This window comes from Rattus norvegicus, chromosome 19, assembly GCF_021556685.1.
Source record: "Rattus norvegicus strain SHRSP/BbbUtx chromosome 19, alternate assembly SHRSP_T2T, whole genome shotgun sequence".
Taxonomy (NCBI): Eukaryota; Metazoa; Chordata; class Mammalia; order Rodentia; family Muridae; genus Rattus; species Rattus norvegicus.
In genome coordinates this window covers 63261625-63281268 of record NC_141552.1, presented here as the reverse complement: position 1 = coordinate 63281268, position 19644 = coordinate 63261625, and the positions used below count along the sequence as shown (strand labels likewise).

Genomic DNA, 19644 nt, shown 5'->3' with positions numbered 1-19644 from the left:
CGGCGCCCCGTAGGTACTGAGTTTCCCTTCCGGGCCACCCTTCTCGGGCAACTCCGTTTAGAAGTCTTGCCGTAAAGGCTGATGCCTCCTCTCCAAGAACTGCCGAGTTTTGGGGAGCTCGGTCTTGGACGAAATCGCCGTAACCTCCTCACGAGCCTCCTCCCGGAAGGTCCGGGCGTCGCGGCCGGAAGGACGCAGGCGCAGCGTCTTGACCCCACCGGGTCCAGTTCCGGGGTCGTTCCGCTTGGCTGTTCCAGCTCCGCGTCGGGCTCCCGCTTCTGCTGGTCGGCTGCCTCCCGCACACCTGCCGGGCCGGACCGAGCCGAACGGAACCGAGCGGATCCGGGTCCACCCGGCCCGGCCATGAGCGCTGCCGCATGATGCGTCGCCGCCCGCGCCGCTGCAGCCGCCGGCCGCGAGGAGCCTCAGCACTGGGCGACCCCGCCCGGGCCTCGGGTGAGTGCAATGAGAGCGGCGGCCGCGACCTCAGGCGGCTCTCTAGGGCTTCCTCGCTCCTGTCCCCCCAGGGGTCTCCTGCCTTCTCTGCGGACCCTGCAGAATCCGGCCCCATTTGCACCTGCAGCCTTTTGCCTGACCTTGGGCGCGACTGCCCGCTCCACAGCCAAGCGTTCTCTGTGGCTACTGTCAGAGTGGCTGTCATAAAGTGCTGTCATGCATCTGTGAGCTGTGAAGTTTTTGTAGTCTGGCTTTATCGCACGCCTGTCTTCTCCAATCCCGTTGTCTCTCTTTAACAGGACTCTTCTATTCTTTGCCGGTCTTCCTTCTCTTCTTCACTCCTGCCCCCTGGCCATGGTGTTATGAGGGTAGTTACCCGGAAGGGCATCTGAGATAAAGCAGGTCATCTTTCAGGGCAATCAGGTTCCAGGTTCAACTCTTTTGAGCTGTCATCATTTCTAGAACTAAGTTCCTTCTAGCTATTAAATAGGCACATTTTATTAGCTCGTGAACAGCCAGTTTACTGTGGCAATTAAATTGGAGTAATTAGAGTTGCAGTTGTCTACCCTGTAGCGGTTTTTACTGGTGTGTGTGGCGCTGTCCAAATCCAAGCTGCAGTCTGTTTTGGGATCCCCTTAGTGAGTGAGTGCCCTTGTGTTTATTTTACTGGCGTGGGTGAGAGGTCATTTATATTTCTTCCTAAATCTGCCCATCACACGACTCTGGTCTTTCCAAAGTTGTTTATAACTTTCTCTTACCTAAAGCTGCTTTTGAGAGAGAGAGAGAGAGAGAGAGAGAGAGAGAGAGAGAGAGAGAGAGAGAGAGAGCGCGCGCCCATGTGATACTTGCCTCTGCAGAATTGGTTAAAGGGAAAGGTTCTTGGAGATATTTTACAAAATGGGCTAATGGGAGTGTTAGCTAAATTTGATTTTTTTAAAACATTGTACAAAATAGACAGGTTGGTGTTGAAACTGCATTGTGTGCTTTGTGGAGTTACTGGTAAGGCACACTGGCTTCTGGATTGAGAGTGGAAAAAAGTGAAGATGTAATTTCACTCAGAATTTGTTCATCAACACTTGACTCTTGAGTATCTCAGCTTGCTTGCTTGGTTGATATATTTAAAACAAACAAACAAACAAACAAACAAACAAACTCTAAGCTGGACATAGTGGGTGCACAGCTGTAATCCCAGCACTTGAGAGGCAGAGGCAGGTGGATCTCTTTGAGTTCAAGGCCAGTCTAGTCTATGTAGTGAGTTCCAGGACAGCCAGGGTTACACAGAGAAACCCTGTCTCTACAACAACAAACAAATTAGACCGCCGTGACTTTGCTAATCAGCCTTAAAACCAAGCCCTTTTCAAGAATAGAAGAGTAAGCAGATAAAGCCTGAGCATCCAAGAGTTAGAGGTAGAGATGAGAAGACTGAAAGTTTGGACCTACCTCAAGCAAAACAAGGCAAGATGGAAAAGTTAATGCTAAAGGGACAACCCTCGGTTCAAAAGTATATGTGAAGTGAATGTTTGGACTAGTTAAAAGTACAGACAGGATTTTATACTCTTCCTGGAATCATTGCTTTCTCCCTTGAATGTCAGTGATGTAAGACAGTGTGATAGCTATTCACCTGCAGGAAGGAGACTGGCAATCAGGCCCTAGAAAAGTGACGTCTGGGTGCATTAGACATGGGTCTGCATCACTCCAGGACTTCCTGGCTTTAGGACCTGCTGAGCAATGATATGAAATGATTGACTAAAAGCAACTTTTGAGGGATATTTTTTTAAAGTAATGTTTTGATTATAAAAGTAACATATGTGCTGGGCAGTGGTGGCCCACACCTTTAATTCCAGCACTTAGGAGGCAGAAGCAGGAGGCAGATCTCTGAGTTCGAGGCCAGCCTGGTCTACAGAATGAGTTCCAGCATGGCCAGAGCTACATAGAAGAAAAATCCTGTCTTGGAAAACAAAGAACAAAACAAAACAAAAAACCCCAGTAACGTCCTTTAAGAAAAGAATTTGTTCGTTTGTTTATAAATTTGTGTGTTCGTGTATGGTACCTGCTCCGTGCTGTCTAGAAGAGAGCACTGAGTAGCATGGAACGGAGCTACAGGTGGTTGTGAGCTGGGACTGAACTCAGGTCCTCTGGAAAAATAGCATGTGTTCTTAACCAGTGAGCCATCTCTCCAGCCTGTATACACTTTTTAAAGGATGCTTTAAGCACAAGAACAAAACAGAGTGTATAAAATCAAGGCTATTGATCAAGTTCTTATTCCCTAAACTGAGCTCCAGAGCAGGGGAGCCATGGCACCTTGCTATGGGGCGCTTCAGTTGTACCAGCTGAGAGGTTAAGTCCTCCTTGAGCATTGCTGAGGGACAGTGTTTAGGAGGAACAACCTCACTGTCCACACTGCAGGTTGGGGTGGGGTTTTTCAAAGCCAGCAGCTTGGTCATAGTTTACAGGAAGGACTCAGAGCTCATGAAAGGGATGACAGTTGGTTTATTGAAGAAAAAGGCTTCGAATTCAAGTTGGCCAGGGGAGAAGAACAGAAGCTGGGAAGTCTCAAATGTCAGCTTCTGCCAGCCTCCACTGGGGCCCCAGCTCCCTGACATTGCTGTGTGACAGTAAATGGAGTATTGCCAACTCAAGCCTCCTCTAATGCAGAGGCGTGATTGGTTAATGGCGCAATGGGCGGCCTTCCTTCCAGGCGGATGGATACTGTGACACAGAGTCTCAGGGCTCATGTATTGTTAATCTTTTCAACTCTTCCTACTTGAAAGTGGAAGTCTTTGCTTTGCCATGGGAACACAAAGATCAGTGAGTGTGGTGCTTTGAATATGCTTGGCTCAGGGAGTGGCACTACTAGGAGGTGTGGCCATGTTGGAGTAGGTGTGGCTTCTTTGAAGGAAGGGTGTCACTGTGGGGTAGGCTTTGAGACTGTCCTCCTAGCTTTGTGGGAGCCAGTCTCCTGTTTGTCTCAGCTCCTCCTGCTCCATGCCTGCCTGGATGCTGCTGTGCTCCCGCCTTGATGATAATGGACTCAACCTCTGAACCTGTAAGCCAGCCCCAATTAAATGTTGTGCTTCTAAGAGTTGTCTTGGTCGTGGTGTCTTCACAGCAGTAAGCCTTAACCAAGACAGTGAGAGAGCCATGTCCATTCCAGTCCCCTTCTATCTAAAAGCCTCTGATGTAGGCTGTGTTAGTTTATGTCTGTAGTCCTGGCTCCCGAGGCTGAGGCAGAGGATCGCTTGGGCCCAGGAGTTTGAGGCTAGTCTGAGCAGCACAGTAGGTCTTCATCTGGCTTCTTCAGTCTTCATGCAGCATTTTTGCTGCTGCCTGCAAACATTTCCTCTCTTGCTGCTCTGAGCCTGCATACTGCTGAGTCCCATTCCTGTACACATTTTGGAGAATTCTGTTACTTCTTGAATGAAATCCAGGCTGTCTTACTGGGACAGCACCTGATCATTTAAAAAATACTGTTTCCAGTCAGTCTTGAAGATAGTGGGTGCTTGAAAATTTATGAATGAATACTTGTGCTAGGCAGAGAGAATGAAAGTGAATTTTAATTGGAAGAAGGAGGAGCTTACTAAATGAGTACCTTGTGGGGAGAGGGGGAAGGACTGAACTTCGACCAGCCTGGAGGAGAGGTGAGTACAGCAGCATGGAGGGACTTGGGGAACTGAGCTGTGGTTTTGCACAATAACTCTTGATCTGGAATCTTGCTCTGGTCTCCTTGTTATCCCTGGGGAAGAATTCAGATGAGACAGCACATAATGTGGGACACTCTTGAAGGTGAGAATGGACATGACCAGAGAGCCTGTCATGCTGACCCACAGGTTTAGGCAGGCTTCATGCTACACTTTGAAGTGTCTGAAGCAGACAGCTTCTCTGAGCAGTGCTTTCCCATGCAGGTGATTGACAGGCCCACAGGATTAATCTGTAAGGATTGTAAGGATTGTACTGCATGCGAGTGGGGCAGGCTGCTTAGGTAGATAGAGGCACTGAGCCTATAGGAGGCTGGAAGGCAAACTGAGTGCACAGTCCCAGGATTTGTGTGGGCAGGGCAGGCGGAGATGAGGTCAGATTTAGGGTGGTTCTGGAGGTCAAGAGTCCAGAACTTACTCACGACTTAGATATGGGGGCTGGAGGAAGAGGCCAGCGAAGTTGAGTTCTTAGCATTTGACCTTGGTGACTACATGGTGGTGTGGTGCTTATTGAAATGGAGAGGGGTGAGATTTAACAGAGGGGTTCTGCTCCCACCTTCCAGGCGTGGAATTTGCTAGTTGACTAGACAATGATGTCACCAGTGTGGGTATCTGCTAGGTTGAATTCTCCTTCCCAATGTCCCCAAGAGGTAGGTCACTTAAGAGAACACAGAGGGAGAGAAGTCAGGCCCCATCCTGGGTGCTCCTGGGCTGAAGACCTGTGGGCAAGTGTGGCTGCCGAGGGGAAAGCCCAGTGGTACACCCCACCCCCGAGGTGACTCTCCTCCCAGTGGTGTGTCCCATCCCGGAGATGACTCTCTTCCTAGCCTCCTGCTTCTGTGCCTGTGTTCGCCACCTTTGACCTTTGGGACCTGGTGTTCCAATTGCTGTTTCATTGTGACTAAGTATTTAAATGACGCTTTCTAGAAAGCTTAAATACTTACTGCTTGCAGTGTGTAGCCCTTGCAAATATGTTGACATGGCTTTGGTTGGGTGTGTCTATTTTCTTCAAGGTTAATAGTTTTTAGACTTAGTAATCAGAGGAGAAAATAATATATTGGTGTGCAGAGGTGATCAGCATGCGTGGGAGGCCAGCCCCACACCGTGACTGCACACTGGAGTGAAGGATACTTTGGAAGCGCTTTCCACGAGCACTGTTCTAGGTCGCACGTTGAGGATTGTCTCCTTTTAAAGTTGTCCCCACCCTGACTCAGGTGCCCTTCTCACCTGGCTGGTGACATGCCCGGGAAGTTTGTCAGAAGCATAGGTTTACTTGACCACAGGGAGGAGTCTGTTGCACTGATGACACCCCTCTGACTGCCCAGGATTCCCACCACCACCTCGTCTTAAGGAGTCCTACTTTCCTTCGCTCTAATCTGCTGCTGGCGTTGGGACCTGAGCAACTTCAAGTTCTCAGCAACCCAGGTTTTAAGCCTTTGCCTCTCCCTCCTGGACTCTGTTTTGCAGTTCCAGGCTAAGTCTTACCTTCAACACCTACTTCTCTGTCTCCAGCTCTTTGCTAGCCTGCCACCTCCTTAGAACTCCATGAGCCATGGCAGGGCCTTGGGACAGAGAGGCCAGTCCCTCACGGTGCTTTCCGAACACTGTAGGCTCCCTTTATTCTGCTCTTTCTTTTCCTAGGCTTCACAGCTGTCCTTGAACCTCACTGTACTTGGCCTCCCAGCCTGCCTCTCCAAGAGTGGGCTGCATTAGTCCCCACTCACCCTACATCTCTCCAGAACCTTCTTCCTGTGTCCAAAAGCTGTCGTATTGGGTTTGCTTATTTGAGAAAGGGTCTCTCTGCAGCCAGTTCTATGTGACCTGAAACTTGCAGTGTAGACTGGATTGTTTTGAACTTGGAGTGGTCCTCTCTCTGTTCCTGGGTTCTGGGATGAGAGCCTGCAATGCCACCTCTGACTGTACATTTTAGCAAGTTCCCAGCACCCTGCGGCTACATGCCACCTTCCCAGTCCGAGGGAGGACAGTCACACTACCCACCCTCCAGCCTGTGCAGCAGTGACCTGTTTAGCTAGCTGGCCTTTCTGCTTTGCTCAGTCTGTGACAGTGGCCAGCATGGAGCCTTTTCACTCTGCACACTTACACAGTGTTCTCAGCAGTCTCCATGAGTGCATCATTTCCAGACTGCAACATGGGGACAGAGACAGGCTTTCACTCACCTCTTGCATGGTGACTTCTGTCCTTCGGCGTTAGGGACCCACTCTGTGCACACTCCATGCAGGGATCTGTGGGAATGTGGCCTTGGGTCACTTAGGAGTTGTGGATGTGAGGTTTCCTCAGGGCAAGGCAATCCTTATACCCTCTAATAGTAGCTGTTTTCCTTGTCCTCTCTCTCCTTTGTGGCTTCATTCCCTGAGCCTGCACATGTGGGCTCCCTTCCTTCAAAGTTAGAACTCTTGTGAGCCTGCACCACTTTGATGGCCATAGGAGAAATTCAAAGCAAGGACAAGCTCTGGGATGAGCTGTGTCTCATGCTCAGTCCAGTGCTTAGTCGCTTACTTGGCATCTGTTCTTTTGGGTGAAATGTGGTGTGGTCAGAGCAAGGTGCTGTGGGTGTGGAGAAGCTCTTCTGTGAGGTAGGGAGATCAAGAGTGTCTTCTGTGCTTCTGCTAGGAGGGAAGGACAGGACCCTGGGGAGATTAAAAGTCAAAGCTTCCTCTTCTCCCTCTAGCTTTAGATGCCTCTCTTGACTCAGGGAAAAGTTTGCTTATTTCTTGCCCAGCATGTATGAGGCCCTTGAAAAAAGTTGTAACCTTCTTAGCAGTAAGTGGCCAGGCTCTTAGCAGTTTACTGAAAGTGCCAGGATAGGTCCCTGGTGGCCCCGTGAACGTTGTCTGTGGTGGCTGACTGCTCCAACTGCCCCAGCCCTCCAGGGTCCTTCCCCACCTCCTCCCTGGGATGCTCCCATTCCCAGTGCTCCAGGGTCTGTGGTCCGCTCACCTGTCCCCTCTCCCCACACTGCTGTGCTGGGACCTTTCACTCTGAGTCAGCAGCGTTTTGGGCGTGCCCTACAGTCACCCCATGGCCAGTGAGCCCACATCATCTCCCCAGCAGCCAGCAGTTCCCATGTCCCAGAGGTCACAGTGAGTCTGCCCTTCCTCACTGCCTTGCTCCTCTTCCTGTGTCTGCATGGTGGTTCCTCAGGCCGCGTTCTTCCTGCCCTCTGCTCACTTTTGCTTGGGTGAGAGGGGCCAATAAAATAGGCTTCTAGCTGACAGCCTTCCCTTGCCAACCTCACCCTGCCTTGAGGTCAAGTACTGCTTGTTTGCTGCCTCTTCAGACCGCTTGTCCTCTTACCCGAGTTTGGGCACCTGAGCAGGGCACTTGAGGACTGATTAGGACCCAGGCCTGTCCTCCCTCACAGCTCCCTCACAGCTCCCTCACAGCTCCCTCACAGCTCCCTCACAGCTCCCTCACAGCTCCCTCTCAGCTCCCTCACAGCTCCCTCACAGCTCCCTCACAGCTCCCTCACAGCTCCCTCTCCTGTGTTCTGTCCTTCCCACTTCATGTCAATCAGGCTGCCACATGGCCAGTCATCTTTCCTGATCACTCTGGTTCCCAGCCAGAGGAAGTGATACTATCTCTCTCTGATCCCTGTACTCTCGGTGTGGAGTCCGTCAATCAGCACACTGTCTGGGAAGCCTGCAGGTGCAGCTCTGGTCTTGAGTCTTACATCTCTGGGGTTTGGTAAAGAGGCTGGCACTTGGATGCCTAGCTCCAGGTGATGAGGTGATCTCCATCCGCTGCAGAGGTCTGCTTTGTTCTGTATGTAGGGCACTGGTTTGATGTGACTACAACAGACAGGACTTCCCTGCAGTCAGCTCAGTATGAGGCCAGGGTCCAGGCCCCAGGACATTACAGGGTTAGATGTCACATCCCTGGTCCTTAGTAGAACCCATCATCAACAGATACCAGTTGTTGAGTTCCAGCTGCTTGTGTGCACGTGATCACAGAGGCAGAAGTCACAGCAAGTAAATGGAAGGCAGCCTTGACTCGAGAGTGCACTGATCAGGATGTGTGTCTACTGAAGCTTTTCCCTCCAGCTCTGCCCCAGTCCCTACACGGCCATGCTAGCCTTCTTTCCTCATGGACGGCTCACAGAGGCACAGTGAAACATATATTAAAACAACTTAATGAATTCCTTTTTAGGCATAGTCTCACTATGTAGCCCAGGCTGACCTCAAACGAGGCAGTCCTCCTGTCTTGGCCTCCTGAGTGCTGGGTGTACAGCCAGGTATCACCTCAGTAGGCTACTACGTAAACTTTGCTCTGATAAGTTCATGTCCCCATGCCACTTGGCCATGATTAGCTGTAGTAACCAGTAGTTAGTGTGCCCTGGTCCTAGCTTTTAGGGTTTGATAGTTTGAGCCCATGAGTTGGTGGCCACCCTGGGCAACCTATCAAACCTTATCTCAAAATCATAAATAATAAAATCAGTTTTGTTTCCAGGGTTGTTAATTTGTCAGTGACTTTGTTGTTGTGGACAGTCCCAAGTGCAGAGCCACAGAACTGCTGTAGGCTATGTGTGTGGCATCTAGGGATCTCCAGCCTCTACACCATATGCTGCTCTCTCACACAGCAAGTGACCTGTCATCAACTTTCTTATCTTGCAGGCCACATCACACAGGACAGCATGCGGCTTACGGTCCTGAAAAAAAGGCACAAGTGCTCCCATGATGCTTAGAAGCAACTTGTAAGGTGAGTGCATAGCCGGTGTGTATGACAGGGTCTCACTCTATCTCAGACTGACTTCCAACTGACTATCCTCTTGTCGAAGCCTCCTGAGTGCTGGGCTTGTGGACCCAAGCCACCAGTCTAGCTCACTGTGATGCAGCTGCGGGGTGCGGGGCAGGTAAGGTGTGTGTGGTCAGGCCCAGAGGCAGCTGCAGGCGAGCTCCCTGCCCACCTATCTGCTTGCCTTTGCCCCAGGGAGGAGTCCTCCGACTGACTCCTTAGCCTTTGGCCAGTCCCACAAGCCACATTGCAAGAGAAGAGACAAGGAAGGGCTGTCACCAGGACAGATGGAGAATGTTAATTGTAGTGTCTCAGGAGTCTGTCCTTTACTCTGTGTGGAGTACAGGCTCAAGAACAGGTAAACCCCACTCACTTGATGGATGTGGAAGATGGTGTGGTTTCTGTCACCTCACAGACACCAGGTGTGAGGGCTATTCCCAGTTGTCAACTTGACTGTATCAGGAATGAACTACAATCCAGAACTGGGGGCTCACCTGTGATCCAAACATTGAGGCTGGAAGACACAGGCTTCTGATCTGGATCTTGAAGCACAGTAGCCGTGAAAAGCTTAGGCCCAGGCAAGTGGCACACGCTTTTAATCCAGGACACAGAGACAAGCAGATCTGCCTTTAAGCAGACAGCAGGTTTCTCAGAGGGGACACATCTCCCAGTGTTTTGATGTCAGGCACGGGGCAGGTGGGGTAGGTGAGGTGGATGGAGGCTGGCTGGTGGGCAGACAGGGCTCAGATGTAGCAGAACCACCCAGACTCTTGTTGGCCTCTCAGAACCAGGCTCAGCCAATGGTACCTGAGGTTCTGAGTTCTCAGTCACAGTGTCCAGGAGAGAGGAGCTATGCAGGGTGCTTGCAGACAAGAGAAGCAAGGGCCTGTGTGGCTTCCGGGGGCCAGCCTAGGAAAGCTGCACGTGGGGCATGTGAGCCGGGCTGTGCAAACGTCCGGCCCTCTTTTCCGTCCTCCACTGCACTCAGCATCATAAAAAGGTCTTTTGCTCCGATTCCTCTCTGGCTCTGGAAACAGTGGTGCCCTGGTCTGTGCTGCTGGAAGTGCCGCACCCTGCAGGTGGGGACTCCCAGCAGAGAGAGCTCCTCCTGCGTGAAGAATGCCATGTCTGGGCTGTAAAAGCCCTGCCACTGCCTACTGCAGCCTCAGGAACACCCTCCCCCTTGCCCACCTCAGTGCTGCTCTGGAGGGTCTGGAGGGCCAGTGCACCCTAGTGCCTGTCAGTGTTTCCTCTCCATGTAACAAGGCCAAGACACAGCCGGACTCTCCCTCCCTGCCTGCCTGTCACGAGTGTTCCCACCCTTAGCAAACAGATAAGAGGACCAGCCCAGCAAGCCAGGTGCGGCAGGCAGAGCAGTTCCTACTGAAGAGCCTTGTTCTTTAGTTTCTCTGACCTATGTCTTCTTGGCAGTGAGAGACCACAGGAAGAATGAGAAAAGTCCGGAAATAAAAATGGATTCTTAAGCAGAGGCGACTTTACAGAGGTTAAAATGATATGCTAGAACTGGCTTATGATTTGGGATCTAGAGGCTAAAGGGAGCCCTCCACAGAAGCAGTCACAAACCTGTATTAACCTGGGGTGTAGGGGCAGGAGGAAGCTGAAGTAATGGGGAGAAACCAGGGGGGTGCTCAGCCTGGTGAGCCCCTAAGATTGGAAGGACAGAATGTTCTTCAACCAAGCTTTCTTCCCTATGCCTTGGTGACGTCTGTATTGAGGGGGTGAAGAGCCCTGTCTAGAGCACAGACAAGTCAGGCCCTAGGGACAGCGGTGAGCAGCAAGGTCCTCTATACTGTGCTAGGGTGCAGGGCTGTGATTCTGTTCAGCTCATGCCTTTCCTTATCTCTCTGTCTTTGCATGCACAGTATGGGGACCCACTGGGTCTCACGCAGCCGGACAGTGGTGAAGAAAGCAGAGACCAAGCCCTTGGCCAGTTTGGTGCTTGTATTCCTTTCTGCCTAGTGTCTTTGAGTGACTTTACACATTTGGCTCTTCATGTTAAACGTGGATGTGGATGTGTTTTGCACAGGAGCCTCACCCGCTCTCACCACCTCTGCAGGCTGTGCCAGGGAATCATGCAGCCGTCAGGACACAGGCTCCGGGACATTGAGCACCATCCTCTCCTGACTGACAATGACAATTATGACTCTGCGTCCTCCTCGTCCTCCGAGGCTGACATGGCAGACAGGGTGTGGTTCATCCGAGATGGCTGTGGCATGGTCTGTGCTGTCATGACATGGCTTCTGGTCGTCTATGCAGACTTTGTGGTGACCTTCGTCATGCTGCTGCCTTCCAAAGACTTCTGGTACTCCGTGGTGAACGGGGTCCTCTTCAACTGCTTGGCGGTGCTCGCGCTGTCCTCCCACCTAAGAACCATGCTCACTGACCCGGTGGGTACCCAGTCTCGGGCCTAGAAGGTTTGCACGTGCCGAGGCTGTGACAGAGCAGCACATGGCCTTGGCACAGACGCACACACTGTGGGCTCTCTCTGGAGCAGGCCTGTACTTCCGCTCTCAGTCCCAATGCAGTGAAGACGAATTTAGAGCTTCCAGATCAGGGATAGCTGCTTCTCAGAAATTTGAGACACCCCCCTCCCTTTTTTTTTTTTCTCAGAGCTGAGGACCGAACCCAGGGCCTAGGCTTGCTAGGCAAGTGCTCTACCACTGAGCTAAATCCCCAACCCCTGAGACACCCTTTTTGTAGCTACCCCAGAACCAGGGAGATGGCCAGGGCTTCCTCCTGGTAATCTGAAGGCCACAGAGCAGCCCCTATAGGCAGCGAGTGCAGGCACATGAGGCCATGTGTTGATTCTAAGAAAGTTCTACGCTTCTTACAGCACTGTGAGCCTGGCATGGATTCCTGATCTGTGCACACAGAGTAACTGTGCTTGTGTCTGCCAGTTAAGGGTCGCAGCATTAGAAAGGTCGAAAACCACTACTGTAAGCTTCTGTTGCCTTCTAAAGTTGAGGTGAGGCGGCCTGGCCTCATAGTGGCCTTGGCTAGCCTATACAAGTGTCTCAGTCAGGGTTTCTATTCCTGCACAAACCTCATGACCAAGAAGCAAGTTGAGGAGGAAAAGGTTGATTCAGCTTACACTTCCACATTGCTGTTCATCACCAAAGGAAGTCAGGACTGGAACTCAAGCAGGTCAGGAAGCAGGAGCCGATGCAGAGGCCATGGAGGGATGTTACTTACTGGCTTGCTCCCCCTGGCTTGCTCAGCTTGCTTTCTTATAGAGCCCAGAACCACCAGCCCAGGGACGGCACCACCCACAATGGGCTGGGTTCTACCCACTTGATCACTAGTTGTTAAAAATGCCTTACAGCTGGGTCTCATGGAGGCATTTCCTCAACTGAGGCTCCTTTCTCTGTGATAACTCTAGCTTGTGTCAAATTGACACACAAAACCAGCCAGTACAAGGGACCAAGGCTGTGCCCTAGACCTCATCCTGTGGTGCGCTGTCTGCCCGTGACCAGGGTTGCCCGAGAGGCCTCTGACCACACTGCCTCCTTCATCAGACTCAGCATGCTCAGGCTTCGGGAGTCTTTTGTTTTCCTGAAACAGAGTCTCACTGAGTAGCCCAGGCTGGCCTCAAACTCAGCCATCCTCCTGCATCTGCGTGCCCAGTGCTGGGGATTATGGGCATATTTTGTAGATCTTTTGCTGTGGGTGGGAGAGTTAAGACAGGGTAGTCCAGTGTAGCCCTAGCTAGCCCGGAACTCACTATGTAGATCAGACTGGCCTTCTGCCTCTTGAGTGCTAGAATTATGGGTTGAGCCTTGTTTTTCTGACTCCTTTCACCCAACCTGAATCCAATCTGTGTGCACAGGGGGCTGTCCCCAAAGGCAACGCCACGAAGGAGTACATGGAGAGCTTGCAGCTGAAGCCGGGCGAGGTGATCTACAAGTGCCCCAAGTGTTGCTGCATCAAGCCGGAGCGTGCCCACCACTGCAGGTATGACCTCTGCCCTCAGCAGAGCCAGACTGTACATGGAAGTTTTCAGACAGTGCAGCAGACAGCTGGACAATAGTCACAGGAAGCAACAAGGTGTCTGCTCTTTTTCCTGGCCTGGCACATGAATTTTGTAGTTGGAGAATCAAGCCTCTTTATACTTGCTACTGCTTGTGCGTGGCAGCATCAGCAGACTAAATGCAGGCTCCTGTTGGCACACTTTCTGACTGACACTGGTTAATGAGAAAGGAGCGAGCGGTTCCAGCCCACAAACAGGTGCCTTTGAATGTCCTCCTCTCTTGGGCTCCCTCTACTGGCCTTTGCTGCAGTGTGTCATTTCCCTGCTGTGCCAAGACTGGATTTTTAGACAGGCTGCTGTCCCTCGGCGGGGCTGATATTGGGTGTGGCGAACCAGGGACTTGTTCATTCCTGGAAGTCTCTTGGGCTTCCCTGTCCTTGGACTGAGTCTCTGTGTGTGCACAAAGGTGGAGTGGGACCGCTCTTGTCATAGGTGTTGTGCAGAGAGATGTCCTCAGGCTGTCCTACCTTGGATGTCATTTGGTGTCACTGATGTCCCAGAACACAAGGCTGAAAAGTGTGCTCTCCTTTGCAGTATCTGCAAGAGGTGCATTCGAAAGATGGACCACCACTGCCCGTGGGTGAACAACTGTGTGGGAGAGAAGAACCAGCGCTTCTTCGTGCTCTTCACCGTGAGTGCGCTGAGCTGGAGGTTCTGAGACTCGAACCTCTGCAGTTGGGGGAGGTATTTAGCTACAGCTAATGGCGGTGTTGGCACATGCAGAACACAGTCCGGGGGTGACCATGCCATGTGGATTACATCACCTGTTGCCTGTAGGTTTGTCTGTCCCTCTGGGTCACCATTGTCACACACAGGGCCTCCCTCACGCACAGAGCTCATTTCCCCTCTGCTTATTTTGCCGTGCAGCTGTTGGGCTTCTCTGCTGTGGTCCAATCAGCTGCCACTGCCTACAATTTACTCCTCCTCCACGCCAGCTTTCCCCGTTGGGGGTGGGAGGTGTGTGAGCACGGCCAGCCTCTGCTTATAGGATGGCAGATTGTTGAAAATCCCTAACCCATCTCCCTCCTTCTAGATGTACATAGCTCTGTCTTCAATCCATGCTCTGATTCTCTGCGGGCTTCAGTTCATCTCTTGCGTCCGAGGGCAGTGGACAGGTAAGGAAGACTCCGTCATCTCGAAAGCAGTGCAGAGTGGGGCTGGGGATTTAGCTCAGTGGTAGAGCACTTACCTAGGAAGCGCAAGGCCCTGGGTTCGGTCCCCAGCTCCGAAAAAAAGAACCAAAAAAAAAGAAAGAAAGAAAGAAAGAAAGCAGTGCAGTGGGGAGCCCCAGGGGGAGTGGGCTCCTGGATGGGAGGAAGGCCTTATTCTTAATAACCTGAGATGGGCTTGTTTTTAGTGTTTTGTTTTGTTTTTTGAAACAGGGTCTCACTTTGTAGTCTAGGTTGGCCTTGAACTCACGGATGATGCTTCTCTCTCAGCTTCCTAAGTGTTGGGGTGACAGGTATAAGCCACCTTGGCAGTAAAGAGTTAACATTTCTTAAGATAGAATGTGGAAGCTTCACCCTGCTCATTGGCTGATACCTCACTTAGTGCGTGGCTAAGGTGTGATAATCACGTCAGCTACTTGCAGACTCTTGACACTGAGGCAGGCAGCCCTGCCACTGAGGCCATTGCCTTGTGTTTGCTTTCTGGCCAGCTTTAGTTGATCCCGTTCACAGCAGCCTTGGCGTGGCCTGATGGGGTGTCCCGGAGGATGTGCCTATCTGGACGGGCATTTGTTGGCAGCTACAGGAAGACAAGAGGGGCTGCACTCCTGTCACAGTACCTCTAGTGTAGAATGTCCCCTGTAGCCACACAGTGTAGACACAGGAGGGTCCTTTAAGAACAGTTGCATATGTTAGGGGACCCATGCACTGCTGCTCAAGTGGCAGAAGCGGGAGACTCACAAGTTCAAGGCTGGCTGGGCAGCTTAGTGAGGCCCTATCAAGGTAAAAAGAGGGCTGGGGGTATACAGTGGGAGAAGGTGGAGTTGAGTGTTTGCCTGGCATTCGTAAAGCCCTGGGAAGAGTCCCCAGTGCAGCCAGAAACTTCAGGGGAGGTGAGATTGTGGGCTGTCAAGGATGGCGAGGCTGTGTGCCAGGCAGACAGGGCTGTGTGCCAGCTTCTTAGAGCGCTCTAGTGGGCTCACGCAGGAGAAGCGCATTCCTTCTAGGAAACTCGTGCAGCTTCCCCACCGCTCCCCTGTACACTGAGCACCTCACTCTCATCCGCAGAGTGCAGTGACTTCTCTCCTCCCATAACTGTAATCCTGTTGGTCTTCCTGTGCCTTGAGGGCCTCCTGTTCTTCACTTTCACCGCAGTCATGTTCGGCACCCAGATCCACTCAATATGCAATGACGAAACTGTGAGTCTTGTCCTGTGTCTTCAGGGGTGGCAGGGGGCACTGTCAGCAACAACAGCCCACGTGTACACGTGGCCTCTCCAACCTTGGGTCCACAGGTCTGTGTTCGCTGCTCTCTTCATTGGGGCAGCATAGCTCCTGGGCCCAGGATAGGGGTTAGGTTGGTAAGAATTCAGTGGTCTCAGAAACGTGAAGGCCTCCCACTCTTGCAGGCCTGGGGAAGGTGCTGCGTAAATACAGACCGAGTAGGAACTCAAGCAAAGTGTTGGTCCCATCCAGAGGCCACTGTGCCACACGAGCCATAGCCTGGTTGACTTTGAGGCTGATCCTTGTAGCTGTCTGCAGCTTGGCTGTGCGTGTGGGATAGGGAGGAGTGCCCAGCTCCACACAGGCTTTGGAGGCCTGCAGCACGCTGTGGGTAGCCTTGTGCAGCTACAGGCTGTGGCTCTCTTCTCATTGCTCCTCTGGCTTCTTCTGCTCCCAGGAGATCGAGAGGCTGAAGAGTGAGAAGCCTACGTGGGAGCGAAGGCTGCGGTGGGAAGGGATGAAGTCTGTCTTCGGGGGCCCTCCCTCCCTCCTCTGGATGAACCCCTTTGTGGGCTTCCGATTCAGGCGGCTGCAGATGAGGACCAGGAAGGGAGGCCCCGAGTTCTCTGTATGAGCCTTCAGGGCAGGATGTCTGCAGACATCATACTCAGTGGCCGCAAGCACAGCAGCCTTGTGGGCAGATGGAGCTGGCCAGCAGACGGGGCCATGAGCACTTCATGGACCTAGGGCCACAGGCACTTGTCATTTCTGTGTGTACTGCCAGGAGAAGCAGTCCCGGGAGGCCATCCTGACCATCCTGACCCAGGATGTCTCGTGGGCTGCGAGCACCCACAGCACAGGTGCCGTTGCTTCTTGGTCATGAAGGAAGCCAGCACAGCAGCTGCTGGGGTCCTGCTGGCCCATCCCCAGCGCACTTCTTACTGGAAGGGGTTTCCACAGAGACTCTGGCTTGGAGGGCTCTGACACCTAGCACTGAACAGTCAAAGCGGCTTCCAGAACACTCCATGCTGCCCCAGAACGGGCATCCTTTGACCCTTCCAGCAAGTCTGTGTGTGCTCATCTGTGTGTCTGTGTGGTGTGTGTGCGTGAGCATGTGTCAGAATCAGCAGTGTTGTTCAAGCACGCGTGTGGTAGACAAGCTGTCTTTCAGACTCCAGTGTTTCAGGGAAGTGGGACGCACTGCTGGCCCTTGCTGGCCTCCTATGAATGTATCCTCCAGTGTCCAGATCCAAAGAACAGGCATGCCTGCGCATGGGCCCGGCCTCCTGCTTTTATTTCACTGAAAACTTAGTGTTTGAGGGCATGGAGCTGAGGTTTTGTTGTTCCAGCCAAACTAGCCACTGCAACATTCTCTCAACAAGGAAAGTGGTAGCCCTGTGCTGAGACCCAGCACTGTGGGGCAGGGGCTGTGGGGAGCTCAGCATGAGAAGCCGCCTTGGGCCCCTTTGGAGAGGTGCTGCAGGCTGAGACAGCCCGGTGCCTGAGCTATCAAGAGTGGGGACATGTGACTATTTCTTTACCCATGGCACTTCAGTCAGTGGACCCTTGGTGTGGGCTTAGAATTATGTCAGCACACACAGCTCCCCTCAGGGGACTTGCCTTAAACTCGTAGGTTGTCCTTTGCTGCTGGGTGAAAGCAGTCTGACAGAAGCTGGGGACTTCCGAGAGTGTTCTCCCATGCAGACACCAGTGTTTCCCTTCTGGGACCAGCTGCCTTTCTGTCCCCGTGACACCATGACTGTTCTTTCGGTGTCAGTCGCTTGTGCCCTGCCCTTGTCTGGGCTCCTATGCTACTGAGGTGAACCCGGGGGACCTGAGCCCTCTCATGCAGTGAGCAAACTCTGGGGCCTGAGTCCCTGCAGAGGGACATCGTGGCTTCAGATTGTCTCTGCGTTCCTTTGCACATGTGTCTGGGCATGTAGGCTCTGGCAGTCTCACCCTCCAGTGTGGAGTCCGTGGCGGTGAATCCAAGCTGAGTATACTTGACTTTTCAATTCCTCAGTGTGATTTTCTATGAAATAAAGTAACCCGTCCACAGTTCTCACCTTCCTGCAGCCCTCTTCTTCCTGGGTGGCCTGCCTTGCCTTTTCAGGACCTGCTATGTGCCTGTGAGGGGACCTGGGTATCTGGGTACAGCTCCCAGTGTCACCTGTGTAGATGTTGCCTGGCTAGGATTTTACCCTAAGATCCCTTAACTTTCTCTTAATTAACTTTGAGGAAATTTTTAAATGTACTTTAAAATAAAACTGGTTCTGAGCACAGGAGCAGGTGGACATAACCTCAGCCCCAGGGCTGGAACAGGGATGCAGTGCCAGGCCTCTGCAGCTAGTCTGCATGGGAAGTGTCTGAGAACCTTTGACTTCAGCACTGGGAAGGCAGAGGGAGTTCGCAAAGCTTGAAGCCAGTCTGGTTTGCATACTGAGTTCAAGACAGCGAGGTTGTCTCAAAAAACAAACAATCCTCCCCCAAGAGCCTCAGGCATCCGGCTTTTGAGACACAGGGTCTTCCTAAAGTAGCCTCAACCTCAAAACTCATTCCTTCCCCTCCCGAGGGCTGGGATAGCAGGTATATACTATGCCCAGGGCCTTACGACTTAAGTCTTACAAAAGTTCTGGGGCTGGAGAGAAAGCTCAGTGGCTAAGGGTATTTACCGCTGCTCCAGAGGACCCACATTTGGATCCCACCATTCACAGAAGGTAGCTCATGGCTATCTTATATGTGGTCCCAGGAGACTGAGCACCCTCCTCTGGCCTCCACAGGTACCTACATACACACATATGTATAAAAAGAAAAAGGAAAAAAAAAAGCCCTTATGCATGAGAAGAATCCAAAATGGCCTCTTCATCTGCACAGCCTTGGGGGTGATGTACCCATGCCAACCTGTGAGGGAATGTCATGGTCCCCTGGGGCAGCTCCAAGCCCGAGGCACTCAGCTATGACCCAGGCTGAACCCAAGGACAAAGACTCCAAAGGGAACGAATGGTGACCCCATAGCCCTGTGGCTGCTTAGATCAGAAGCACGGAAGTCTGGGCTGGGCAAAAGTCAACAAGGGTCAGTCTCCTAACAGCTCGGGTGGCTTTCTAGAAAGTAGGAGACAATGGAGGAGGTTGTAGCCGCATACCCACACAGATCATGGGTGGCAGCATCCATGCTTCCTGTTGGCTTGGGGCTGGCTGCCTGTGTCCCTTTCCTAGGCACTGCTTAGACTATGAGCCTGGATATTTCGTTGTTCAAGATGAAGAGCCTATGGCTGAGCAGGACCTGGCTTCCCCTGGTCGCGACACCATGTCCTCTGCCCCACCCTTTCCTGCCCCTGGTTCAACACTCCTCTCCTGGTACATCCAGCTGTCCCCAGACTCCTGGATTCGGTCTGCTTGAGAGTCGCACCCTCTGATCCCTGTAACTGGTGGTGGTGGTGGTGCACGCCTTTAATTCCAGCACTCGGGAGGCAGAAGCAGGCAGATCTCTGTGAATCAGAGGCCAGCCTGGTCTACAGAGCAAGTTCCATGACAACCAGGGCTACACAGAAAAATCCTGCCTTGAAAAACCAGAAGAAGAAACTTAGCTGTAAAATAGTGGGCAGGGGTTTGTTGTCCCCAAATCCTCAGCCTGAGGTCACTTGGCTGGATCAGGGTTCACCTCACCTACTATCCTAGCCCTTGCTGCAGCTACCCAGGGGCTCTATAGTGAAGTTTTACCTTGTTTGTCCTGGCCCTGCCGTCCTGTTCCCCCACTTGGTCACGGGGAATGTCTTCAGGGCACAGCTGCCTCTGCTTTCTTTCCTCTGGCTTATGAGTCAAGTTTGGGGGTATCTGCACCCACTATTGCCTGTCCCTCTGCAACCCTGTTTTCTTTTGTCTTCAGAAACTCCTCAGCTCTGTCTTCCAACTCTTCTCATGGGTTTTGTTATTTGTTTTTAGACAGGGACAGAGATCTACCAGCCTCTGCCTCCTAGTGCTGAAATTAAGGTGTGTCCCACCACGAGACGGAGGTGGCTTAGGATTCTGTGTGGCCCAGGCTCCCGCCTCCACCCTTCGGGTGCTGGGGTTTCGGGTGTACACCACTGTTCCCAGTATCTTTTCAGATGCCTTTTTGTTTTTGGGCTTGTGACAGTTTTCAGGCCAAAGGACATCTGGGGCCTGCCATAGAGGTGGCACCAACACAGGCTTTGGCTTCATCCTTGTCCTCTGTTCCCTCCTTCATTCAGTCCTGTGCTTTCTGGCTGCCACGACAGCCTTTTCCTCCAGTCCTGGGGTAGGACACTGAGGGGCCAGTTGGACTG

General features: G+C 52.3%; 1 protein-coding gene across 4 annotated transcripts; it reads left to right on the top strand.

Annotated features, from left to right (window-relative positions):
• The first annotated feature begins 225 nt into the window (after window positions 1-225).
• On the top strand, window positions 226-17402 carry Zdhhc7 (zDHHC palmitoyltransferase 7). Of its 4 annotated transcripts, none has more exons than XM_087593784.1 (8): window positions 226-456; window positions 8783-8867; window positions 11181-11311; window positions 12751-12875; window positions 13486-13582; window positions 13985-14066; window positions 15186-15316; window positions 15798-17401. In XM_087593784.1, exons 3-8 carry the CDS (start codon window positions 11201-11203, stop codon window positions 15972-15974), a joined length of 723 nt encoding a protein of 240 aa, XP_087449910.1. In that variant the 5' UTR covers window positions 226-456; window positions 8783-8867; window positions 11181-11200; the 3' UTR covers window positions 15975-17401. The 4 variants fall into 4 exon arrangements, with proteins under 4 accessions (XP_087449910.1, NP_596885.1, XP_087449909.1 ...); NM_133394.2 differs by having other exon boundaries at window positions 254-456; window positions 10981-11311; window positions 15798-17402; XM_087593783.1 differs by lacking the exon at window positions 226-456 and adding an exon at window positions 3361-3502 and having other exon boundaries at window positions 10981-11311.
• Window positions 17403-19644: the final 2242 nt, after the last annotated feature.